Source organism: Carettochelys insculpta, chromosome 2 (genome assembly GCF_033958435.1).
Source record: "Carettochelys insculpta isolate YL-2023 chromosome 2, ASM3395843v1, whole genome shotgun sequence".
Taxonomy (NCBI): domain Eukaryota; kingdom Metazoa; phylum Chordata; order Testudines; family Carettochelyidae; genus Carettochelys; species Carettochelys insculpta.
This window is the reverse complement of record NC_134138.1, coordinates 53203855-53231695: the sequence shown is the minus strand read 5'-3', so window position 1 is coordinate 53231695 and position 27841 is coordinate 53203855. Positions and strand designations below refer to the sequence as shown.

Sequence of the window (27841 nt, the reverse complement as noted above, 5' to 3'; positions counted from 1 at the left end):
ACAGAATCATGGGCACATTCTCATGTTCCTCAATTAACATAATACATGCCATCATGTGCCAACAATGCCCAGATGCTTTGTATATTGGACAGACTTCAAACTCCCTTAGACAAAGAATTAATGGGCACAAAGCAGACATAAAAACACTCTTGATTCACAAACCTTTCAGTCAGCACTTTAATGGAGTGGGCCATTCTGTTAATGACCTGAAAGTCTGCGTCTTACTAAAGAAGAATTTTCACAACAGTTTGGAAAGAGAGGCTGCTGAACTCTCTTTTATGTTCAAATTTGACACATTAACACGTGGTTTGAACCAGGATGGGAATTTTCTAGGTCATTATAGGGGCTCTTATGGATATTTGGCTTTATCTAATTATTGACTCACAGAATCATAGGGCTGGAAGGGACCTCAGGAGGTCATCTAGTCCAGCCCCCTGCTTCAAGTAGGATCAACCCCTACTAAGTCATCCCAGCCAGGACCTTGTCCAGCCGGGACTTAAAAACTCCTCCACCCCCTCCCCTCTACTCTCTGATTTGCTCACCATGGTAATTATTTTTCTGATTTGTCAACCCTGATTCCTATTTTTGGTTCTCTGTGCCTTAAATATAGAGTCTGTTCTGGCATGGCTATGATCTGAAGTAGTGGGTCTGTCCCATGAAAGCTCACCTAATAAATTATTTTGTTAGTCTTTAAAGTGCCACTGGACTGCTTTTTTGTTTTGATAGCCATGCTAGTCTATATACTATCTCTCTGTTACCTTCCATATTGTGGGTGTTGCCACAAACAGAAAGAGAGAATTTTTTTTCCTAAGTCCTGAGCTCCGAACAGCTCTTGCTGTTGCAGCACAGATAACCTCCATGAGCCCTGAGGCAAATGGGGAGAGGGGCCCAGCTTCATGCCACTGGGAGGGATGGAAAGACTGGGGCTGAGGGCAGTTAGCCCTCGGCACTGCTAGTCCATGGTGCTGGAGTGCCCTCCCTACCTCACAGCTAGGCACCAAGGTAGCAATTGCCCCTTTTGCACTCCATCAGTGAGCCTGTCTTGGGGAAACCTCTATTTGCATGGTAATAGAGAACTGTTGAGTGCTCAACACTTCAGAAAAGGTGGCCATTTATTTAGGTGCCTAATGGGGATCTATTGGATCTGAGATTTTTTGAAAATCTAACTCATAACAAATAGTGCATGGAAATCAGGAATACGTATGTAAGGTTTCATGGTCAAACTTGTCTTCGTGTTCTGAAGCAAAAATACAAGGTCTCTCTTTATATCATTACAATTATCTGCTAATTAAACTAATGAATAATACAATACAAAGAGGAATTCCTTGAACAGTCCTACATATAAAAATCTTTAGACTTCTTTTTTTTATAGTGCTCTTAAGACGCACAGTACAAAGAATGAAAAAAGCCAGGTCAAAAGTTCTAAACATCTGAGTATTTTAAATTGAATGGGTCAGAGCTGCAAATGATCTCCAGTTTGCGGTGACTCCCCACTGGATATAAAACTGCAGTAACCACTCAGAAGGTGGATAATAATAGGCTGCTTAATGAAAATGGCCTTCTAACAAATATAGAGCAAAACTGTATGCATTCTCAGGGGATACTTCTACAGCCTCTTGTACAAATTTTCCTGCACATGCATTTCTTTGGCAGATTGGGCCACTTCAGTCAAGAATTTGCATATAGATATGCTGGATATCTCTGATATACATTACCTATTGTTTAAATAGCTGCCATCCTAGATGAATACACTCCCCAGTCCTGTAAAGGAAGCACGGGACCTTACTTCCATATGAGTTACAGTTAAAGTCAAAGTTTCTCCAAAGATATCCACCCAAAGATAAACTGTGTCTCAATCTGTTAAGCCTCCAATGACCACCCATGCCTCTCTCTCTCTCTCTCTCTCTCTTTCTCTCTCTCTCTGTGTATGTGTATACAATTTAGATGCCAAAAAAGAGCACTTAATAAAAACGTGGGAGTTCAAACAATGACTGATCTTTAGATAAAATCATCTGTGTTCAGTGTTGGCTATGACTTGATTTTCCCAAAGCTCACTCTCTCTCTTACTGGCAAGAAATCAACATTTTCAGTGCTGTGATAAATGCTGTATGTCTTAGTATAAACAATGTAATTGCCCTGCTTACATATCTGAAAATATTAAATGATTCTGTTTGTGTACAAAAACAGTTGAACCATGATTTATTTTGATCTTTTGCATTTCCTGGTTTTTCATTCTCCTTTGTTTTTCACCCTTCATTTCTTCAACAGGCAATTTTGATACTGTTTTAGTTTTGTGAATTGAATTAATCCCAAGTGAGGCATCTAAAATGTGATCCAATGTACCTTACAGTCAGTTATGGCACCTATTGGCAACATTTGAAAAAATAATTGTTTTGATTATTTCAGACTCAGGTCTAGCAGCCAGAGAGATTAGTATTGTCACTGTTTTTTTAGTTGATGGGATCATCTTTTGTTTTTTGTTTTTTACTTTCTGTTTTCTAGGCCATAGAGTTTATGCCATCACAAGTGTCTGACTTAAGGTGTATTAGTACTTTCATGAGCACAGTATATTGGGGAGAATATAGCTCTTTAATCTCGTGGTGGAAAATATAAACAGAACCAATGGCTAAACATGAAAGCCAGATCAATTAAAATTAGAAATAAGGCTCATATTTGTAACAGTGAGACTACATCTACCATTAGAGAACTTCAAAATGGCCATGCTAATGGCCAAATCGAAGAATATTAATCAGGCGCTGAAATACATATTCAGCGCCTCATTAGCATACCGCTGGCCACGGCACTTTGAAATTGCCACTTTTTCCTCCCACACAGCTCATCCAGATGGAGGTCCTATTTGAAAGGACCCCACCAACTTCAAAATCCCCTTATTCCTATCACTTCTGGGTCTGTCCCATGAAAGCTCATCACCTAATAAATTATTTGATTAAAGTGCTACTTGACTGCCTTTTTTATCTTAACATGTTAGGAAAATCCTGATCTGAGATGTGTACAAATCAGAAGAGGCAGGTCATTAAATGAGTATTAAAAAGACAGTTTAAAAACAAATGCAGCACAAAAATGACACAAATGCAGGGAATATTTGGCACTGGAGGGAGGAACATGAGAGCCAGTGCCACAAAGCAATCCTATTCATTGGGGCAAAAGGGCACCAAAAAAGGGGAGGTGACCATTTATGTGAGAAAATTGCTTGTTCATACCTCATTCAAAGTTAGGAATGACTCTTTTTACTGCTTCCTTTGATGAAATGATTAAACAATTTTGTCCCCACTGGCATTTCTGGTCACAACCTTGATTCCTATGTGCATGCACACAGAGTTTACGTATTTATAAGTAGCTTCATTATTTGACTACCTTTTATCATATACTTGATGAACATGGAGTATTAAGGAGAAGTTGAGACTGCTGTCCATACACTGTGGCAGCACCTTTAAACATAGGGATTCTGTTTTCAAACTAAGGCTACATCTACACTATGTGAGATAAATTTGAATGTTAGCTCAATATTACAACATGACTTTCTTTACTGTAAATACCATTAGCTCAATTTCGGGAGCCCTAATACCAACACCATAACATCATCAATACCAGCTAGATGTAGCATCAAGTTTGAATAAAGGCCAGTGTGGAAGCACCATGTCTTAAATTGAATTTATTAGCCCCCAGTGATGTCCTGTATGTAAACCACAATGCCCCTCAGGGCTTCGCTCTGGCCACTGCTCATCGGGTGCATGGCAATTAGATAACAAGAAGACCATAAATTTCAATTTGGGACCAGGAAGCCCATGGCTGTGGGGTCATGTTTGTATGAGAGTCTGAGAAACTTCCATTTTTATTTGCTGTTAGTGTTGTGAGTGCATCTACCCATTACAAATAGCCCCAACATAGAGTCTGTTGCTTTGTCTCTGCCTGTGCTAACTGAACACTTGGCGGTTTTCTTTTTCTGTGCTGCCTGGTGCCAGCTGCTGCCCCACCGCACCATGTGGCAACAAAGCTGTTGTGGGGGTTGTGCTTGCATAAGACAATAGGAAACTTCTTCTCAGCAGTTTCCATTTGTGCATGCCCCGCCTCACTGCCCTACAGGAACCATGTGGTTGCAGTCCTTCCTGCACTCAGCCGTATCACATGGGTAGCCCGCAATCCAATAAAAGGACATGCCAGCCATTTGGTGCTGACCAGGCTGCCAGGAAGCACCATGTACTGGCTTGTGCACAGTTAGGGCTCCAAGGGTGAGAGAGATTTTCAGGGGCTTGCAGCCACTAGGGGGAAGTCTCCCCTGATGGCTAAGGTTTTTGGGGCATTGCTGCCACCAAGGGGAAGTTGCCACCAGCAGCTACAATTTTCAGGAGCTTGCAGTTGCCCAAGAGGGACTACCTCAACTGGCACCCCACTGAAATGTTTCCCCATCTCCCCCACACCCCATCAAGGATTTTTCCAGAAGGTTTGTAGACACTTAAATTCAAATTCATAAGAGCAAAGTTAAAAAATTGAATTTATTAAATATTGAATTTATCTCGTAGTGTAGACACAGCCTAACTGTGGTAAAATTCAAAGTCTTTGATTCTGCATTCATTCTTTCTTTCCTTTCCTTTCCTGCCCATGAATATTCTTTTATTTACAGGCTAGAAAGAATTTCATCCGTTACCTCTAGTATTGACTTTCATGAGCATGATTCTTATCCCATCTCTAATATATTACTCTCTCTGTATGGTCCCTGCTTTAGCTACCTGAGTTTGAAAATGTTGGGCACATTTAGTAAAGAACTTCCCATAGATAGTAACATAAAATAATAAAATACATGTTATTATAATAAACATTCTGCTGGAGCACAAAGTATATATTTTGAAAAAGAGTATTTTTCTTAGCATGGCTTTTAACATGCAGCTATTTAGTTTTAGGGCAAAATTATACATGACAGGAGCAAGATGTAGCCTACCATGAAAACAGATAAGCTTCATACTGAGACATACTTTATAGGTAGATGTTTCTATTGGGAAAATACTATGGCAAAATCCTCAGTGAGGAAATTGTGGCTTCCTTCTGCTTTCTTAGTATTTCTTGCTTGGAAAGTTGAATGGATTTCTTATCCCTGTATATTCTATTATCCAAGTCATTAAGTATGTATCTTACCACCCTTATCTTCTCTGCAAAATTGTGTTTATGACCATGGCACAACTGATCCCCTTGTTCCAAGAAAAATACTTTCTTTTGATTCCTTTTAACTTACTTTAAGATCAGAGTATTTCTGTGGATAGCCAATAGGAATGGCAGGTGATTTTCTCTTTCATCACAGCAGCGCTTGGAATACTGGTAATGTAATCAGATTTTTCTTTCTTTCTTTCTTTCTTTCAAGAATATTTCACCAATTGCTAGTCTTCTATGCCTTTTTGATTTTATGAACAACATTTTCTTTTAAGTGCCTGTCTTTCTTTGAGAATCTGGTAGGTCACCTTGTTATATTAATAACTACAGAACACATAACATTGTTTTCTAAAAAGAAATCAGTGGGATATATTATAGATGACATAGAGGCTGTACCATCTGTGGTGTCTCATAAAAATTAGAATAATTTTCCCTGGCGTCTTTTATCATGTAAATGTCATCAAAATATAACGTTTTCATTAAGAGTGCACTCAGTGATTTTTCTCCCTTTTTTATTGTATTTGTCTGTCTAAGTTCTTTAAAAGAAATATAATATATAATCTTTAGAGCATGTAGGGATTTGGTGAAAAACCTCACACATCCAAAGGAATTTTTTCTATATGTAATTATTTTATTTTAGATTTCTTGTATTAAAAAAAGAAAGAAAGAAAAAGAGAGAACCTGAGATTATATTCTGATTAGTTTCAGGTCAGATAAAACCTGCTCAGATTATATATTACCAATAGCATACAGTAAATTGTGACTTGGAGTGAAACATGGCTGAGTTCTGTCATCCCTAACTGAGCAAAACTCCCATAGATTTTGATGGTCATTGTAGTTTAGTTCCCATATAATAACAAATTTGTGATAAACGCAGTTATGCCATTTTTGTGTTTCACCACCTATTGCAGCAGGTAATTTTGTCATCATTTAAGTTGCTGCTGAACTGGGACCTCAGTTTGTACTGATTTGCAGTATTTTTGCTTATGGCCTTTGAGGAAAGCTGCAAACAAAAGTAATTTTTGCAAATGTTTTATTTAGTTTTATTTTTATCCACCCTCCCTCCTCTTAATCTTCATCCAAAAGAAAATGGCTGAAGTCAATAGAAGATAAATTAGAGAAAGTTCAGCAGTCTGGGTCACATGCATAATGGTGCAGCTCCACAGACTTTCAATGTGGTTGTGCCAGAGAAGAATCTATCACTCAGCCTCTGGATGAGGGAAGAATTTCAGTGGTTAATACAGAGCTGCAGAGACTTCATGCTAACAACCTAATTCTGCAAAGATCTCCCTGTGGGCAGAGACTTCACATGCATGGAATCTTCCCAACTCACTGGAGGTCCTTCACTGGAGCTGGAGTCTGCTCTTGTAGAGCTATTCGCAGGACCCGAGCTCCAGCTAGTCTTCCAATAAGCAAGAGATGTCAACCCAGGGTAATCGGTGGGTTATCTTTCCTCTGATAACAAATCGTGAGAAATTATTAATCAAAACATTTGCATTATTTGGTAGTTTCCTACATTTGAGATTTTAGGGTCAGTGGAGACTATTGTGATCATCTGACTCTACTTCCTGTGTAGCACAGGCTATAGAATTTCACACAGAATGTCCTGCATGATCAAGACCAAAACCAGAGGTGGGCAAACAATTTTTTTTTTTGGCATTTACAAAAATTTGGTTCTGAGTTGAAGAAAATCTGAAAATTGTCAGAATTTTCAGTGACACAAAAAGTTTGGAAAAATTTCATTTTCAGTGAAGTAATAGTTTTATTCATCCTAAAATAAATTGTTTGATTTGTTGTATTTTTAATAAAGGAGAGTGAAATAAAAGGCTAGACTGAAAAACACAGCTACAGACGTTCTAGTACCCCCATATAACCATAAGCCCAGAAGGCAGGGTCTATAGGGCCACGTCTAAACGGTGAGTTGTTTTTGAAATAATTTACACAATCTGCACTATGCAAATTGCATAAATTATTTCGATATTACTTATTCCAAACTAGGTGCTAACCAAACAACACTGAAGTTTGGAGTAAGTGGCTATTCTGAAAGTTTTGTTACCTCATGTATGACGAGGGGTACAAGAACCAGAATAACACATATGAATAACGGAATACCACAAGTGAAATGCCAGTGTTATTTTGAGCACGGGGAAGACTCCATGTAGACATAGCCTAGAAGACCAGGTTTAAATCTGCCCCCCTGGAACAAGGGTTTTTTGACTGTTTTTTTAAACCAAAACAATTGCCCAAATATTAAACAAATTAGTTTCAATGACCCAAATCTACATTTATTTTAGTAACAATTTTTCAGAAGCTCTACACAACAAACTATGGTTCAACTAAAGGAAATCTTTTAGAAAGCATTCTAATCTTGATCTAAAAGTTTTATGTCAGAGACAATTCAGCACATCCATTGATGAGATTTTTCCCAATGATTTATTACCCTCACTGTTAAAATTTGCACCTTCCCTTCCCTTTCAATTTATCTTGTTTTCACTTCCAGCCATTGAATCTTGTTATGCTGTCATCTGCTAGATTAAAGATCCTTCTCCTCCACAAAAGTCTGTGGATATATTCATTTCCATTGGCTTGAAACAGAATTTTTAAATAATTTCAGAGGGCAGTGGAGAATAGACATGGTATATAGTGAAACACTATTAATATATCACTTTGTTGTTCCCTTGGAAGACAAATAAATGACAAGCTAGGTCTCAGTCTGTTGTCACAGAACAGAAAAAATGGCCAGTATGACAGTTTTACAGCCTCACTGTCCTAGGACTTTTTTAAAAAAAATCTGTCTCATGACCTAATAAGAGGCCATTTTTGTTAAATCAGATCAACCATGACTTCTAAAAGCGCTGAGTGGAACAACATACAATATTTTCTTTTTTCCTATTAATATTTGGGGGTCAGTCCAAGGACAAAAATATTTCATCTTACAAACGTGCTGCAATGATTTTTTAAAGTCAGCAGACCTACATAATCACTGGTTATTTCTCCACTTTAAAGAACACTTGGGGTATGCCTACACTTCCGAGTTATTCTGGAATAGTTTATTCCGGAGTTACTATTCCAAAATAAACTGTTCCAGAATAACACAGTTACATGACAGGGAAGCCCCCAGATAAGCTAAATTTACTTTGAAATAGTGTATCCACACAAAATAGAGCCTTTTTAAATTAGAATTCCTGGAAGCACTGCTTCCAGGTTCTCTACTCTAAAATACTGTGTCTCCTCAGCAGCTTTATTTCAAAGTAAACTATTCTGGAATATCTTAAATTGACCACTATTTTAAAATTATTTTGAAACAGTGTTTGCATTGTGTAGACACTCGCAAAGTTATTTCAAAATGGTGGCCATTATTTCGAAATAACTTTGATGTGTAGACATACCCTTGGAGTCATTCACTTTGAAAGCAATTAATGAGTATTTTTTAAAATTATACATTTCGTTAAGACAAGTAGTTTTGCTTTTTCCTGCAATGGAGATGACTTCATCATTTTAATTTTCATTCTCTCTTATTAGCTCCTTCTACTTCGTTACTGAGAGTGTCATGACAACACCAGGCCTTATTCGTGTTCTTTCTATGGTAGCAAGCCAGGTGTACTGTAAACTTAGTTTACATGATACCACTATGATCTCCGGGTATCAAAGTACAAGCTTTTCCCATTCCATTCACTCACTGTGACTTCTTTGTTGAGGCGTCTAAGAAGAGTGCCAGTCTGATTTCTAGCTCTATCTCTAATTTCTTTTTGAACATGATACAAGCCAACAATAAATTAAAGAGAAACCATCAAATTAATTTTCACTTAAGTTATAGTCAAACAGCCAGTAGAGGGAATACTATCTTTAACCTAAAATTGTGCAGTTGTGTGATCAAGACAGGCCTGGCAAAATAGGTTGTTTTTTTTTTCTTTATTTTCCCTACAATCTTTCAAAATGTGACTTGATAAAGAGAGGGGTTTTAGTAGGAAAGGCATTAGCCTGACATGATAGAGTAGTATATTGAATAAATACATTCCTATGCCATTTTTAAAAGTTTCATACTCATATTTACTTACTATTATAGGATATCGTATAAAGACAGACAACTTTTAGCCTCTTATTTACTGGATACGCTGTAATGTCTTTTAATAAATATATATCCTCTGCTTTGAAGCAACTGTAAATCTTAGTTCTACTGTATCTGCGGTGTTGCACAGCTCCTTTTGTATGCAGACATAGTAGCAGTCTGCCCATTGATTTCTGATACACATGAATAAACCAGTTTTCACAGATGATGAAATTCACCCTGCTTCGAATGGCCAGCACACAGCTTATATGTCAGTTAAGGTTCTTAAATGGAGTTTGAATGATATCTAGTCATGTGCTCACCCTTTGTACAGGGGCCATTTTACCCAAAGCACATAAATATACATTTGTGGACAATGGCATGCAGAACGGCACATGCATCTTATATTCAGAAATGTAACTAAAAATAGGGCTTTGTTATATGTAAACATGAATCTGATGTAGTACTTACATCATATTGGCGGATTTGCAACAAAGTCAGGGAGAAGCATACATACACACAGTGATCAGTAACTCCTGCCTCAACATTTTCTTTTACCCTCTGTAAACAGATTCTAACATCTTCCTCCCCACCACCTTCAATCAGTGAGGCAAACAATGATCTTTGTAACACAGAAAAATAGTAGCAGATGGAAATATATTTTTAATGAGATTAAGACCAGCTAAAGCATGAACTTTTTCTTTCTCCATATTCTCTTTCACACGGCTTATACAAATTGAACCTCTCTAGTCCAGCACCATCAGGACCTGACTGGTGCCATACAAAATAATTTGCTGTACCACAAGAGGTCAATATTGTTTAGCAGCATTACCAATACTTTCACTTCTTACTGGGCTCTTAAAAGACATTTGGGGTAAACTACAGCTAGATAACAACACAGAACACTGAGAGCCAGGACTGATAGCTGGAAAGAAGCTTTATGGGACCACAGGAAACTTGGGCACACCCACGATAAGTGGTCATCCAGCTAACTAAAATCATGCCGGATTATGGGTGTTGCTGGATGACAGCATTCCAGATTAGAGAGGTTCAAGGTGTACTAGGGATAGATTTGCATGTGTATACATTTGAAATTCTATACTTACTTGTTCAAAATGGTTCAGAAATTAGCTGTTTGCTTGTATGTGGCATTAGAGTAACAAGAGTATTTTTCCTGTTATTACATGTTGTATATGTTAGAATGAGTCATAGAAACTTATGTTTGGCTGCCTTTTCGTATTCACTTGAATAATGACACAGAAATGGAATTTGAGAGTTAGCCGAGTATTAATTCGTTGTCAAATTTGCACCATTTGCAAATCAAGAAAGCTTTCTCTGACTGCCAGAACTGCAATGGCAGCATGAGACCAAATGAAACTGTGGTAGACCTGTTTCTTCCCTCGTCACCAAAATTAAAGATTTTAAAACGTGAACTTAGATGCCAGTTGCATTAATGAAGCATAAGGGCTATGTCTACACTAGCCAAAAACTTCGAAATGGCCATGCAAATTCCCATCTGCTCATAGGAATAAGGGGACTTTGAAGTAGGCGGGGCCCTTTCGAAAGGGAGCCCTGTTGGGACAAGCCATGAGGCAGCGAGCCGCATCAATTTCGAAGCGCTGCGGCCGCCCGCATGCTAATGAGGCACTGAATATGTATTTCAGCGCTTCATTAGTAAACTTCGAAATGGCCATTTGCATGGCCATTTTGAAGTTTTTGTCTTGTGTAGACACAGCCACGGTGATCTAATATTCTTCTGTCGTGACACTGATGACAGAAATGTCCAGCATCTGAAGAAGTGAGTGAACTCACGACAGCTCATGCTCTAAACTTTTCTGTTAGTCTGTAAGGTGCCACAGGACCCTTCGTTGCTGATGACAGAAATGACACTCATAGTAAAGGAAACTTCATGATGGGTCTTATACAGAACAAATCCTGTTGATTTCAGTGGGAGTGTGACCTGTGAAAGACTTGCTTTGCTGGTAATGTATGATATAATTTAGAGGTCACAGAGAGAACTAGTGTCATGATCCCTGAATGAGTCACTTTTTTTGCTGTAGCCGCATTTCTGGAAGAATAGCAGAATTTTTTGGGAGATTATAGCTGTTCAGGGGCTTACTTGGAGGTTATGTTTGCCTGTGCCATCATGGATGGGAATTGCAATCAAATTGTCTCTGACCACAAAAGACAACCATGGAAAACACTGCATATTTTATTAGTTTTTCATCAAACACCGCAAAACTGGTGAGGATGATGTAAAATATCTTAGAAATGAATTCTCTCAAAGACTAAGAGTTTCAGGCCAAAATGTTTCTTTTGGGAAAGGTATAAGTCTCCAGCCACCAAAATACAGATGAAATTCTCATCCTGTGAGTAGAATTGAGAGCAGATGGAAAAGCTCTGCTAACAGAACATTGCCCGCATCTGTTTGTGTGACTTTGTTAGCTTTGTAACACATTCCTTTTCTGTTTCTCTCCTCTACCCAAAATGGGTGGTCTGTGTTGTCCAGCCCTGTCCTGGACAGCTCTAATGTTTTTAGATCCATTGTCCCTGACAGGGGAGCAAAGTAGAACAATGAGTGCAAGTCTTTAAAGCTGTTTGATGAAAGCTTGGCTGTCATAATGGGCTGTTGCAGCACTGCCCACAGCAGTGAGTGTAACATGGGACAGTGGTGGACTAACTCTGTGCCAGTGTCCCCGCATATAGGAATGTGCACCCTTGCTTAATGCATTTGTAACACAGTGGAAAAATCATATTTTGGTAATTCTCTGTCAGATTACAGGGAGAAGTTTGATATTCAAATTAAATGAAGTGACAAGTTTTCTTCGGCTTACTCAAAAAGGAATGTCAGGGGAAGAAACAAAAGCCTCTGGGTTCTTGGTTGACCTGATGTATCCAATAGTGAAAGTGTTTGGTAAAATGAGGTTTCCATCGGTCAGAGAATCAAAAGATTTTTTTCTGTACACTATTCCCCACTTAAAAACAAAGGGGTCATTCAGACATGCTAAAGCCCTCAGCACCCATTTGGGTGTGCTGAGCTCCCCTGAAAATCAATAATGTAATGTTCAAGAGCCACTAGTCATTTGTGGTGCTTCAAATTTTGAGAACCAGAACTGATACCTTAAAAGGGCTGTGAGTGTCTGTGAGGGTACATGCTTTGTACTTTGAACATGGGGCTTTACTAATGTACCTTAGGTTGCATACTCTTCCCCAGTCTGTAAGGGTATATTTACAATGTGTCTGACAGCAAGCCTCCCAGTCCACAGCCACAGACATGCACTACTGTGCTAAATAGAAACACGTGGGCATTATGGCTGTGGCACAGGCTTGTACACCCACTAAAGCAGTCAGATGGGCTTGGGCTCAGGTGACTGCCTGATCCTCCACCACAGCTGCAACAGTCACACAGCTGTTCTTAGCACGATAGGTTGAATGTTGCTGGCACCAATCTGTCTACCTGGGCTGAATGCTTGCTTCCAGCTTGAGTGTAAATGTAAAGCACAGCCTGGGCTTCTTAAGGTATCTGTTAATAGGAATAATAGTGTCATTACTCCAAACAAAAACAATGAATAATGCAGAAGTATCAGGAATATATACTCAGGGAATAAACCCATTAAAAAGAGAAAATTATCACTGCACAACAAAGCAAAATACATTAGAAATGTAACCTGACTAAACAAAATAGATCGAGCCCATGAATCAATTACACGTGTATTGAACAGAAATATATTTCATAAAACTGCTGAGCCTTCCTCAGGAAAAGTAGCTGAATAAACAATCATTATAAGAACAATATTTTGATTCAACAAGTTATCCATTTCTCTGTTTTTTACTGTGTGCATTTAATAGTGTTTCAATTTGTTCCAAAAAGGATGTGTACAGAAATGGTATATAATTTTCTCTTCCAGAGTCCCCCCTTCCCTGATCCCCTTGCTGCAGTGGCAGTATGTCTGCCTAAAATAGTAATGCTTCCATTCATACTGTTCCCTAACATTGGCATGCCTCAGGAATTCAAAAACCAAGAGAGTTAAGTACTCATCTGTTAGCTATACAGAAGGTGCTGCTGAAGTGGCATTTTAGAAACTAGATGCACCACTGCAAATGCCAATTAACAGGCATTAAAAAAAATCCAAGTATACCACTAGTTTGCATAAACACTTTGAGTGAAAATTTAAAAAAATAATTTTATTCTGAGGAAATATCTGTTCTCTGTTACCCTATACATATTCCTGCCTCTCTATTCCTCCCTCCTAGGCTACGTCGACACTAGACACATCCGTGTACAGCAGTTACTGTCAGAAGACATGTTCTAACAAAACATCTCTCTATAGATCGCATCTACACATAAAAGCTGGTTGATCTTTTGACCCACTCTGTCAACAATAGGGCCCTCTGGGGTTTCTGAAGACAAAATGCATTTTGTGTGTAGATGCTCCGCTGTCGACAAAACTCTCTAGTGTAGATGTAGCCTTTGTGTTTCTGACAAGGCACAACATTTTTGGTGAAGGATCAGCAATATGCCTACAGCCATTTCAAACCAGGTATTGAAGCAGAAGGGCTCAACAAGCCTTGAATCAATGATACACAGTTTAAGAATGAGATATGCTTTTAGTATGACTAGTGGACAGGAAAATGAACTGAAGCAATTGTAAAATACCCAGCTGGAGTCCCACAAAAGAGAATAAAATGTAAAAGATGTTATTAATAACCTATTACTCATTTATAACTAGTCACTAGTTCAATGAGGAGCACCTTAGAATCATAGAATCATAGAACAATAGAGCTGGAAGAGACCTAAAAAAGCCATCAAGTGCAGCCCCCTGCCCTAGGCAGGACCAAACCCATCAGATCAGCCCAGCCAGAGCTTTGTCGAGGTGAGACTTAAACACCTCCAGGGATGGAGACTCCACTACTTCCCTGGATAGACCTTTCCAATGCTTCACCACCTTCCTAGTGAAGAAGTTTTTCCTAATGTTCAACCTGGACCTTTCCAGCCGCAACTTGAGATCATTGTTCTGTGTTCTGCCATCTGTGACCACTGTGAACAGCCTCTTTGCAACCTCCCTTCAGTTGAATGCTGTTATCAAGTCCCCCCTCAGTCTTCTCTTCTGCAGACTAAACAGTCCCAATTCTCTCAACCTTTCTTCATAGGTCATATGCTCCAGCCCCCTAATTATTTTGGTCGCCCTCCGCTGGACCCTGTCCAGTGTATCCACATCCTTCCTATTACTGGGGGCCCAGAACTGGACACAATACTCCAGATGCGGCCTCACCAAAGCCAAATAAAGAGGAATAATCCCTTCTCTGGATCTACTGGCAATGCTCCTCTTGATGCAACCTAATATGCCATTCGCCTTCTTGGCTACAATGGCACACTGTTGACTCATGTCCAGTTTCTCGTCCACTACAACTCCCCGGTCCTTTTCTGCAGAACTACTACCGAGCCAGTTGGACCCCAGCCTGTAACAATGCTTGGGATTCTTCCAGCCCAAGTGCAGGACTCTGCACTTGTCCTTATTTAACCTCATCAGATTTCTTGCAGCCCAGTCTTCCAATTTGTCTAAGTCACTTTGGACCCTGTCCCTGTCCTCCAGTGTTTCTACCTCTCCCCCTAGCTTAGTGTCATCCACAAACATGCTGAGGGTGCAATCCAACCCCTCATCCAGGTCATTGATAAATATGTTGAACCTCAAAGACTAACAGGTGTATTTATAAATAAATGTTTATTTACAAATAAATAGATCTCTTAATGTTAAAGGTGCCACAGGACTTCTCATTATTTTTTCAGATACAGTCTAACACGGCTACCCCTCTGAGACTAATCACAGTTTTTAAGGCTGTTTGTAAGGTAGTTGTTTCTTTTTTTGTGATCTGTACTAAAATGTACATGTAGCATCCCTCAACCTGGATAGTGGAAGAACTTGAACTCTGGAACTTTAACACTAAAGGACAAGCCTCTATCGTTTGACCTAAAAGAGTAGCCATGTGAATGAATGCCCTTGATTATGTGGAAGAACTGTTAATTAGATCAGTAGAAAATGGATTTGGCCTTAAATATATTACCCCAGGGAAACCCTCTGTAGGTCAGTCACAAAAGGGAATGTGTAAACAGGCTAAACAGTTACACCCATTCTCTGCAGTGCTTCACTATCTCTATTCACAGACTCATAGGGCTGGAAGGGACCTCAGGAGGTCATCTAGTCCAGCCCACAGCTTCAAGCAGGATCAATCCCAGCTAAGGCATCCCAGCCAGGACCTCGTCAAGCTGGGACTTAAAAGCCTCTAGGGGTGGCCTCATATCATAATGTATTCTGAGAGGAATAATCTTTGGCTAAATAATGCTTTCATGTCTTTCATGTCTTTCAGAGTGATCCAAAACCCATTAAATCAATGGAAACCCACTTGTTGACTTCAGTGGGCTTTGGATCAGGTTGTAAACAAATTTGCTCAAAGCTAAATGTGCCATCATGGCTAGGCATGGTGTAGCACTTGTCTTGCTTTTCTTGTGGCAGTAATGATGGTCACTTTGGAACTGTGGTGTTTTTTGTCCTATGACTTGGCCATCCTGATGGGTCACTGTCACTGTGTTATGTCCTCCCTTTACTGGATCAAAATTAACCAAACTGAAAGTCTCAAAATGTCTTAATACAAAGTTATTATGCCCTGTTTTGGCATGTCTTTCATAGCACTTGCTTTGAAAGTAGATTATTACACAGCCCCCATGCTTTATGAAAATTAATTTAGGACTATGAATATGCATAATATGCATAGGGAAAATGCATCACGTGACATATTTTAAAGTTATGACCAGCTAAATATGTATATTCTATTTCCAGGAATGTTTCATTCTTGAATGTGAAGTTAGAAATATGAAATGTGAATGGTTTATAAATCTACATATGCTAATGACTCAATCCAGTGGCCAGGGAATGATCTTGTTTTTCTTGTACATCTGGATTGTGTTTGGTCCCACCAGGCCATCTGGTGCTGGAATCAATTTTGGATCTTGTATTTTCCCACTGAAAGGGAAAGAGGTTTGAATTGAACACAAAGAATTCCTGGAAAGGGGATCTAAACGTGGGAAACCAAACAATAAGGGCAGTGTCCAGAGACCAGGATACTACCCTCCCCCACAACACACACACTCGCCATCCAAAATGCCTGCTGGAAACATCTAAAACTGAACGGGGGGTGGGACTAGATTCAAGCAAGGAAGTTGTCTCGCTTGTGAAAAAGATGATTAGAACTATTGTTAGGGTAAGAATTTCTTAGTCTATTCGGCTTAATTGACATGTTTTGTTTATTTTGGCTTTGTAACTCTCTTTGATCAGTCTGTTTTCACTTTCAATCACCTAAATCTTACTTTTTATACTTAATAAAAATATTTTTGTTACCTTAGGGTAGCCACAGCTCTGTATCCCTCTCTTTAATTGACATAGAGAGCAAGCCTTATTAGCTTTCCCTGCAACACTTCTATTTAGAGTATGATAGATTTATTTGGGGTTTTGATTCCTTTCGAGAGATGCTGTCAAGTTCCTATAGCTGAGCCCCCACAAGAGTTGAGCTTGTTCAGTGTCTTTGTAACTTTGCTGGGGGGGGGGGGCTGTTACCCAAACTGTGTGCTGTGGCTGGGAAAGACCAGAGCTTCTGGCCCACCAGCACAGGGTTATGGGGTGCCCAAGAGGACAGGTATGCCGGCTCAGTGGCCTGATCAACTTACTGGGTAACAGCCCCAGGGGGATTCCTGTGATCCAACCCATCACATAGATTTTCTTTGCCTATCATATGATTCTTGGAATGATGCCTATTAGCAGATCAGAGCACAACAGACCTGTGCAAGAAACGGTTATCTTCTTTCAGGGTCAGTAGAGTCTAAGACATGTGTACCAACAGCTGTGATCTGCCTGAACAAGTTCATTTAATTTAGTGTTTCCTCAGTGTTGGAAGTAAAATACTACATTTTAACTGAAGCTGAATCACAGTGGAAATCCTGACCGATTGCATTGACATTAAAACCAAATGAGCTTATTGTATTATTTAAATAAATACCAGAGAAATTAATAAAGCAACCTTTAAACAGCTATTTTGATGTGTGAGCATACTATCTGGGTTCTACACAAATTCATGAAAAAGATATTGCTTTATGCTACAGACTAAAACGTCCCTTCAACATTAATGGTCTTGATGGGAAATGAGATCCTCCCATTCACCAACAAAGACATATTTTGTATATAAAATGAGTGGTTATATTGGTTATTATTGTCATCTTATTATTCCTTCCCAGATCCTCAGGCCAGCCTTGTGTGTCGTGTTATGATTATGGAGCCAAAGGAACCTTTTTATTTTTTGATGGAGAGAATAATTACATTTTGAATCTCAGGGGGAGCCATGTTAGTCTGTAGTTGCACAAAAACAAACAGTCCTGTAGCTTCTTAAAGACTAATACATTTATTTATTAGATAATGAGCTTGTGTGGCTAAGAAGTGATTGAACCTCTCTAGTCTGGCACCCTTGGGACCTTACTGGTGCCAGATGAGAGAATTTGCTGGACCACAGGAGGTCAATATTGTCTAGCAACGTTTCCAACACTTTCAAGGCTTACTGGGCTCTTGGAAGACATGTAGGGGTAAATTACAGCTAAATAGCAGCACAGAACACTGTGAGCCAGGACTGGTGGCTGTCAACACACTTTATGGGACCATGGGAAACTGGGCATATCCGTGATAAGTGGTCATCCAGCTAACTAAAATCATGCTGGATTGCAGATGAGAGAGTTCTGGAGCAGAGAGGTTCAATCTGTAAATAAATAAATTTGTTAGTCTTCAAGGTGTTACAGGACTGTTTTTTGTAAATTTTTGAGGACACGCTGGCTGCCTTTAACCTTCCATTGAAGGCATCTTTTGCCTGTGGAAGCCCTGTCTTCCCCTTTATACATAATTAGTGTCAGTGGAGACCTTGTAGAACCCTGGGTAAATTTGTCAGGGGCATTGGACCTATAACTGGGTAGGAGCCCAGGGTAAGCCTGCACAATAAGCATACCTTACAGTGCATCACATTTCAAAGAAACTCAGGTGTCAGGTATTTTGGCAGTGGGGCAGTATTTCTGATTTCACTCTTGTAAACATTTCTAGAGTCAGTAACCATGCCTTTTAAAAGCCCATTCTTCTGATATCTGCAGATGTTAAAATATTAATGCAGTTGACTCCTTTTCACAGCAGAGGAGACAGGCAAAGGGAAATATTGTGAAAAACTTATGAATCAGTAACAGTCCTAAACCCATTTCCCTATCCAGTTTTTTGTACAGCAATCAGACAGGATCTCCTCATGATTCATCTCCTCCCATACATAGCATTTATTGTGAAAATTCTTGACTGTGAGATCAATACAGACAATTGTTACCAAGTGTTTTGTTTGAAAGGATTATCTTGCTTGTGCTGCCTGTAATTTTAAAAGCCCTCCTCACCCAGCAAAATCAAAGCCAATTCACTAGCACGCTGAAAGGCACCTTAAGTACATTCTTGCTGCCAGCTTTCAACCTTCTACTCCCATCTACATTAGCATTAGAGCTGTTCGCAAATGAGTGGCTCTAGAAAAATAAACCAGCATACCCTAGATGCTGCAGAAGGGGGCAAATAGGTTTCCATAGTTGTTGTTCTTTCTTTTTTTTTAAATTCTAAATCCATTAACACATCAGATACAGTCTGGTGACATTTCTTTGGTTTGGACCTAATCTCAGCCAACTTATGTCAGACAATAATTTTAAAAGCTATTGATTAGCTAATATAATTTGTAATGCAAATATATTTGGGGTCACCTAACATTGTCTCAGCCAACTGGACAGTATTGGTTAAGTCAAGGATTCAGCTGATAATATAAAATGAATGGTAATGAAATTTTCATAGTGCCCTGAGTCATTACTTTTTTGTTTATGCTATTTACTGAGGTTACTTTTTCAATTTCTTTTAGAGTCTTCTTTTCTTTATTTCCATTTGTCATTCTGCAAACATTTGTCATAGGCCATAGGGCAACCTTAGTAAAACCCACATGGGCAGAATAAAATCAGCTTATATAACAGATCAATATTTATACAAAGGTTTAGGAAATATTAGAGTTTTGATGATGGCTGTACCTGTTGAGCACACATCTATACCTAAATATACACAATTTGTGGATATGTGGTACGTAGGTTTTATCAGCATGAGTTTGTAATGGCCAAATTACTTGAATTTCAAATTATGTCTGAGTTTTATGGATCCTCCCCAAAACCTTTGTAGCACGTGACAGTAACATGGGTTCTGTGAATGCAATATATAGTTCACAGAAAAGCTATATCTGAAGTGTATTACAGACTTGAAAAAAAAAATCTGGGCCTGTAGAGACTGAAGAATCACAGGCTTTCATTCACAGGCCCTTTTATATTCCACAGGGCTGCTCCAAAATGGACAATGATGCCTGTGCAGATGTTAGTCACAAACCAGAGTGTTTATCTGGGAACACTGTTAATGTACATTTGTAAGAGTCAAAGATGATACACTCCACTGTTGAAGCATCGCAAGGAGGTTAAAACCTTTCACAGAATCATAGGGCTGGAAGGGACCTCAGAAGCTCATCTAGTCCAGCCCACTGCTTCAAGCAGTATCAACCCCAACTAAGTCATCCCAGCCATAACTATGTCAAGCCAGGACTTAAAAACCTTTAGCGATGCAGAATCTACCACCTCTCTAGGCAACCCATTCCGGTGCTTCGCCACCTCCTGGTGAAGTAGTTTTTTCTAATATCCAATGTACACCTTTCCCTTTTTAACTTCAGACCATTGCTCCTTGTTCTGCCATCTGACACCGTTGAGAACAGTTTCTCACCATCCTCTTTAGAGCTCCCCTTCAGGAAGTTGAAGGCTGCTATTAAATCACCCCTAAGTCTTCTCTTCTGTAAACTAAACAAGCCCAAATCCCTCAGCCTATCCTCATAGGTCACGTGCTCCAGTCCCTTAATCATTTTTCTTGCCCTTCTCTGAACCTGCTCCAGCACATTCACATCCTTTTTATACTGGGGAGCCCAAAACTGGACACAATATTCCAGATGTGGCCTCACCAGTGCTGAATAGAGGGGAATAACCACTTCTCTAGATCTGTTCAAAATGCTTCTCCTAATACACCCTAATATGCAATTAGCCTTCTTGGCTACAAGGGCACCCTGTTTACTCATAGCCAGCCTTTCATCCACCATAATCTCTAGATCCCTTTCTGCTGTAGTGCTGCTTTGCCAGATAGTCCCCAGTCTATAACAATGCTCGGGATTCTTCCATTCCAAGTGCAGGACTCTACACTTCTCCTTGTTGAATCACATCAGATTTCTTTTGGTCCAATCCTACAAACACAGTGAAAAAAGCTTACTGTCCGAATTTAATGAGATGGGGGTGGAGGTGCAGCTGTGCTGTTTTACTTAGTTCTGTGTAAAGGAAACACTTTGGGGAGGAAAACAAATAGGCTCTGTTTATATTGAAGTATGCAGAAGCGCTTTTGAGTGTTACACATAATTTCATCATTATCATGGAGCTACTTTCAGATACACACCTTTGCAAGTTTATAGTCAAAAGACTGGCAAGAGGGTAAATAGCTAGTTTTCTCGTGGTTGTCTAAGGCCATGTCTATACTACCATTTGTAGTGGCAAAATTTATGTTACAGAAAGCCAGCTCTTATGTTTTACCACCTGCCTCAGCAACATAAGCTTTGCCAGCATAAGCAGCAGTGTGTGCTCTGCTGTATTGGCAGGAGAGCTTCATAGCTACCTCTGCTTGTTGAAACAGTTTTATTATGTTGATGGGAGAACTCTCTGCCCTTGGCAGAGCAGCCACCTGAATGATCTTACAGCTGCACTGATACAACTGCACCTCTGTAAAAACATAAGTATAAGCATGACCTAATTCTCTAGGTGATGTATAATCTTGCTCATCCCTTCTGTAATGCCCTGAAATTGGAAATATTTTCTTTTTACCAGGGCTTGCTTGTGCCATCATTTAAAACTAGTTTCCGTGCTTTGGGATACTAGCTGGCTTTTTTATTTTTTTTAAATTTACTAAATAATAGCATACCCTCAATCATCTGATATTTCTGTTCTAAGATTACTTCTAGCACTGATGTGCTAAATGAGGAGTTTTAACATTCAGACCTCATTTCCCCTCTACCTATTCCCCAAAATGCTCCTTGAGCCCAGAATAGTGTAAATGACAGCCATAAAAATGTTCAATTTGAGTATATTCTGATTAGAATTTTGTGATCGTCTTTATGTGTAACCTTTTGCAAACTTAAGTGAGACTTAACTGGTGCTTAGGCCTTGTACAGAATGTGAAGATCACTCCTCTGATCTGATGCCGTAACATACATAATGCATAACACTGTGCTAATGTAGAAATGATTGATCATTTTCAACAAGCACAAGTTAAGAAAGTTAAACCACACATGAATGAAATTTCAGAAAGAGGATTTACTTTAACAAGGAACTCATATTGAGTGTGCCCTTAATGAAGGAGCAAATTGAAGAAGAGATGTATTTTAGTAAGGTTTCTGTAAAGGAGGAAAAAGGTTGTAAAAACAATATATTGAACATTTATGTGTAGGGTCAAGTCTTGTTCTCCGTGTTCATCCCAAGAAAATTGCTCATGAAGAGAAGGCTTCTACTGAGGTTATACAAAGGTCTTCCACACAGGCTGCAAGTTGTAGGGAAGAAATGTCAAGGCTGCAATCACCCATGGAACTGCTGTGCCCTCCTATTTAGGATTTTGGCTGTGGCTTCATGACTGTTGTGATCTGGCCCCTGCTGTCACCACCTACGGAGTTTTCCTGCATGTTAAGTTGGAGGAAATTCCTATGAACATAGGTGTGGTTTTGAAGACCTCTTGCACAGCCAAAATTTCAGATGGCCAAATTATTGTCCTTCTGCACTTATTGTTGGTATCTCCTCAAAAGAACAATTCTGGATAAAATGTAAATTATGTGAATGCAAATAGGTAAAGTAACATCCGTTAAAAATCTGACCTTGACTATGGGCTGGCTAAATGCTCAGGCAGGTGGTGACATACAATTATAAAATGAACAGCTACAGTTGAAAATGCGCTATTTCCTAGAAAACTGTAAATCTGAAGATGAAGATAAACACAATAAACAAGAATATTTAATCATAGATCTGTCCAATCACTTCTAATTTTCACAGAAAAAATGTGTGCAGTTTTTTTTCACAGTTTTTAACAGAAAACCAGTAAATGCATATTATGAAACTTCATCCAAGATTGTCGTCTTACTGCTCCCCCTCCTGGTTGGGGGAAGAAATAAGAAAAATTGTCAGGTTACATTTGGAATTAATGAATGAGATTTTCCGAATTGCCTCAGTGATTTAGGAGCAGCAGGACTTAAGGATGCTATGAATCTACTTAGTACACAGCAGTGGCACTTAAAGTGTTCTTTATAATGGTACGGAATCATTTCTGATTTGAGAGAGATCTAATGGGAAATATATCAGGTCACATTTTAATTGACTTCACATTATATAAGATTTAATTGACAATGTTGAAAATCTTTGCTCATAGTTTGCCTTGATGAATGATGGATGCATAGGGATCAAACAGAACAATTCAGACTTTCCTTTCAATTGAGTTTTCTCTCAGATGTTGTAGTGAGGTCAGTCTTTTTCCTTCAATTAATTAGGCTCTTGAGTCATAAAGGTTGGTTGTCAGGTATTTCAGCAGCTATTCTCTCAGATATGAGTAGTTGGTTGGTCCCATACAAGAGAAATCTGATCTCTTAGTCTTCAGGAATTAACAAATATTGTCTCTAGGTATATTTAAATTATCTTTTGCTCTGAAATGTTCTTGAGTAAGATTAGGAAATTTACCATCTATGGTGTCAGCTAATGAGTTCTTTGATCAATAAATCACAGACTGGTTGGTTTTCATTTCACTTTCCATCTTTTCCCCAAAACTTCTAAAATGCAGCCTAATTCTTATCACTTTTGCTGATTTTATCTTGCTTTTAATTTGTACGTAATGGCATTTTACAGATACTTTGCTTCTGCCTCTTCCTTTATTGCTTTGAGTCTTTTTGGGCTGATTACAATTTTCTGTCTCTTTTCTGATGTTTATCTTGATGTGTCTTGTGGACTTGCTTGGAAAGTAGGTTTTTTTCTGCTGGTTACATGCCTTTTTATTGACATGGGTATTCTTAGTAAGCATGAGTTGTTTTTTCCATACAGTTTGCTGTAGCACCTTTCAGATCCTTGATGGAAATTACAGGCATGATTTTCAGAAGTGCTGTGCGTTAACCTACAACTGCACCCATCACAGACCATAATAAAACTCCCATTGAGCACAATGGTAACAGAGTCAGTAGGACAATGCTGAGTGCTTCTGAAAATCACAATCTTCTAAAAATGCTGAAGTCATTTGTAAATTCCTTCAGTTTCTCCCAAGTGACCAAGTATTTTCAGAAAAGGTGCCATTGAGTATTTCTGGTCCTCAGCTTGATTTCACTGGGGAATCAGACAGCAGTTACTACTTTAATATTATTGGAGCTTTTGGGACATGATTGCCACTACACTTCAGAAACTCTGGTTAGCAGAGCAGCCATAAACCCGGCATATCTGGCTGCTTGCATTGGGTTTACAGCTGCTTTGCATCACTGAGGGAGCAGGAGCATATTTGCCATATATTTTGAAATCATATGTCTAATTTTGTTACTGTTTTCATTTCTTCCAGCCATGAGAAAATGTGGATGTTGAGTGAAACTTAGAGGGCCAGCTGGTGTAAATTAGGGCAGCTTCATTGACTTTATTGAAACTCTGACAATTTATACTAGTTTGGGACCTGGTCCAGACTGACTTGTCTGTGATAATGTAATCCCAGGAAGGCTCTCCTTTCAACAGCTGTTCAATCTGTCTGCATCATGTGCTGCCTCCACCATAGTTTCATTAGTATACAGTAATAAACACTGTAGGTCTGGTGGCATTGTTTGCATTAGTATAAAATGTCAAGAAAGAATTCTTGCAGAACAGCAAATTTATTTAACTTATTCTTCTCCCAAAAGCAAAACATGGATCTGTCCTTCCTACAGAATCAAAGAAAGTCTTCTAGAGTTGAGGAGGAAAGAGAAAGAAAGTACCAATAAAAAAGGGAGTTAAGGAAAGTTGTACTGCTCACTGGGCCATGTCCTCGGCTGATGTAATACAGCATAGCTCCGTTGACTTCAGTGGTTCTCTGCCAATTTAAGTCAGCTGAGGATCTGGCCCATTGTTCTTAGATAAACTACTCTTCGATAAAATGTCTTGTTTGTGCTGTTGCACTGGCATCTCTTCCATGTCACCCTGGTATTGTGCATCACTCCTAGTGTAGTATGAAATATACGAAATTCAAAAATGTCAGAATTCAAGATTTTCACATGCTAGTGTAACACCAGAAGACCCAGCTTGCCAGCACTAGGGACTGAAGCTGCCGTCATAGAGGCTGAAGCTCTGTGCTCTACCTCATGAGCTAAAGGCCAGCTGGCTCTCAGCCAAGGCTGTAGAGCAGAGACTTCACTCACCCTACTATGAGGTCTCAGTGCCTCTGGGTACTACACTAGTTTAAATATCTGATTTCAAGATTAAAAAAAAAAACCTGCTCAGTGTGGTGATATGTTTGTTTTAGTGAGAAACATGACCAAATTTGTGGGGACGTGGATTCTTGAGAATTTATTGAGAAATGCTCTGTTTTTTGAATAAAAGCTTCAACTCAGAATTAGAATCTGACTTCAGTAGTTTTGGAGGGCGTATAGTTGCTGCGGTATATTGCTATATTAATTCTATATGCAATTACTGCATGTTAAAACCCTGGTACTGCAGTCAATGACATGTGGATGGATTGCTGTGCCCAGACGAAGCCCCACTGATTTCCACAGTGATGCACGTATGTGTAGCAGTCTCCCTGCACATTTTAAATTTCAGCACTGTTGCCTGATTTATTTTTTTTAAGTTGTGAACCACTTCACTTCTGAAAACAACATAACAGAATGAATTAAAATTCATTCTTGCAATATGCTGATTTTTTCCCCCAATATTGAACATGCTCTTTTGCCAATAATTGTTGAGACAATTTTCTTTTATGATGGTTTTGGTTATTGCTTTTTTTTTTCCAGTGCTTGTAAAAGGAGGAGAAATCAGTTCCTTTGTAGGTTTTATTAAATCTGGATGCTGTAATGCTTACAGAGAAACTGAGGCACTTGTGAAACTACCCTTGGGAAAAATGGTAAGCTCATGTCTGTCTTGGAAAATAAACATTTCACTTGTTTGTTAGGATCTGCTTCTGCAAACCTTATTCTTATCGACTTTAAATTTCTAGTATGGTCCACAGAGGAATCTGTTCTGGGCCTAAAGTTATTGAATATCTTCATCAATGGTTTGGAAGAATACACAAAAACATTGCTGGTAAAATTTGTAACTGACAGAAAAATGGTGGAGTGGTGAGTTATGTTCTGGATAGTCAGTTGGACGAACTGATCTAGGTCTCTTGGTAACTTGGGCTCATTTGAACATATGTTTTAACAAAGCCAAATGGAGGGTCATACATCTAGGAAAAAGGCAAGTACATTACATTTACATGTTGGAGGACTGCACCAAAGAAAGCAGTGACTCTACAAAGGTCTTATGAATCATTGTAGATATCCAATTGGACATGACCTCCCAGTGCAATTTTGTAGCTAAGAGGGTAAGTGTGATCCTTAGATCCAAGAGAATACTGAGAAGGAGACAGGATATTACCTCTGTATGCGTCATTAGCCTATTGCTAGAGTCCAGTTTATGTGTCTACACTTCAAAATGGATGCTGACAGAATGAAAAGAGCTACAAGAATAATTTGAAGTATGAAAAATGTGTTCTAATAAGACAATAAAGATGCTTATCTATTTTATCTAAGAGATGGTTAAGAAAAATCTTGTTTTACAAGCACACATGGGAAAGAGGTTTCTGATAGTTGATAGCTCTGTAATCTAGCAGAAAAAGGCAGAAAAAAATCCAGTGTTTGGAAGCTGAAATTAGGCAAATTCAGAGTAGAAATAAGACAGAAGAATGACTTATCTGGAGTTTATGGGGATTCTTCAGTATTTGAAGTTTTTAAATCCAGACTAGACAGTTATATAAAAATGGACTTCCTGCAGAAATTACAAGGGGAAGTTCTTTACCTAGTAATAAATAGAAGGTCAGACTATGTCTGATCATAAAGAGCCCTCCCACCCTAAAATCTGTGAATCTAAGCACTTAGTCAATGGCACTATGTAAAGGAGTAAGAACAGATCAGTATAAGAATTGCAGAACCAGTCCATTAATTGTTTGGGATTTAAACGCTACTGTAATAAGAAAGCATTAAATTAGGTCTTGCTGAAAGAATGTCAGTAATACAGGTTTTTGGTACCTGGGGCATACAGTAAGATGCTATGGATCCAAAAGGAGTAAGGAGGAAGCTGCAACTCCTAACAGGAAGGAGCTACTGAGCATGAGTAAGGATATTACAATCTGGGTAAAAGCAAAAGCGGCAAGATTTTATGGGCTTGTACTCCAATTTTGAGAAGGTCATATGATTAATTTTTAAAGGAAAAATAAGTAAATAGATTATTTTCACTTCTACCTCAAATTTGGAAGAAAATCAACTTTTTGCATTTTCTCAAACTCTGGTGCAAAAAAAAAAGAAACTGAACTCCAACATTTTTGGGGAAAAGCATCATTTTGAACACTCAAAATCACTTAAAATGGAACAAAGATTCCACAAACTAACATGAACTAAATATTCACCACTACTCTTGTCATGTGGGTAAACAGCAAATTCCAGTTTAAATTGCCAGCTTAATGAATTGAAATATAGTCTATGAATTTTCAGAGTGTAGTAGTTGTGTTGGCCCTACAATATTAGAGACGAGGTAGGTGAGGTAATATCTTTTGATGGATCAACTTCTGTGTGGACATAGGAAGTTTTTGAGTTTACACAGAGTTCCTTTTCAGGTGACCTGAAAAAGACGTCTGTGTAGCTTGAAGTCCTATCTCTTTCACCTTCAGAAGCTGATCCAATAAAGTTATCACCCAACCCCACATTGTCTCACCTATATTTTATCTTAGAAAATGCTTCTAAAATATATTTCTTCAGCCATGTTAAGGGGGACCAACAGAATTGTCAGTCCCTTGAACAAACTAGGGGGGCCTGGCTCCATGCTCCTGGAAGGGGTAGTACCTCAGGCAGAAGGAGTGAGGCTGGAGGAGCAACCTCCTCCCCCAGTCTATCAGTGCCACCCTATGGGCTTCCAGTGGTGATTTTAAGGGTCTGGGGCTCCAGCTGTCACTGCTGTCATAGTAGCAGCAGTAGCAGTTGGGACTCCTGGGACCTTCTGAATTGCCAGGCCCTGGGATAGTTTTTCCTTTTGCTCCTCCTCCCCTATTGGCAGGCCTGACCATGTTGTAGTGTTACGTAGTATACTGCACGTACTCATAAAAAATAGCAGCCCTGTGGCATCTTAGAGATTAACACACTTATTAGGTCAGGAGCTTTCGAGAGTAAAACCCACATCTTCAGATGAATTGAGTGGAAAAAAAAGAATCCAGGGTTTATATAGCCGGGAAG

The 27841-nt window shown here is 39.1% G+C and overlaps 1 protein-coding gene across 1 annotated transcript in view; it reads left to right on the top strand.

Annotated features, from left to right (window-relative positions):
- Window positions 1-27841, top strand: part of CNBD1 (cyclic nucleotide binding domain containing 1) — a 350612-nt gene that overhangs the window by 248841 nt on the left and 73930 nt on the right. Inside the window, exon 8 of the mRNA XM_074985440.1 lies at window positions 25373-25482. Coding sequence (XP_074841541.1) covers window positions 25373-25482 — 110 coding nt within the window. The remainder of the gene's footprint in view (window positions 1-25372; window positions 25483-27841) is intronic.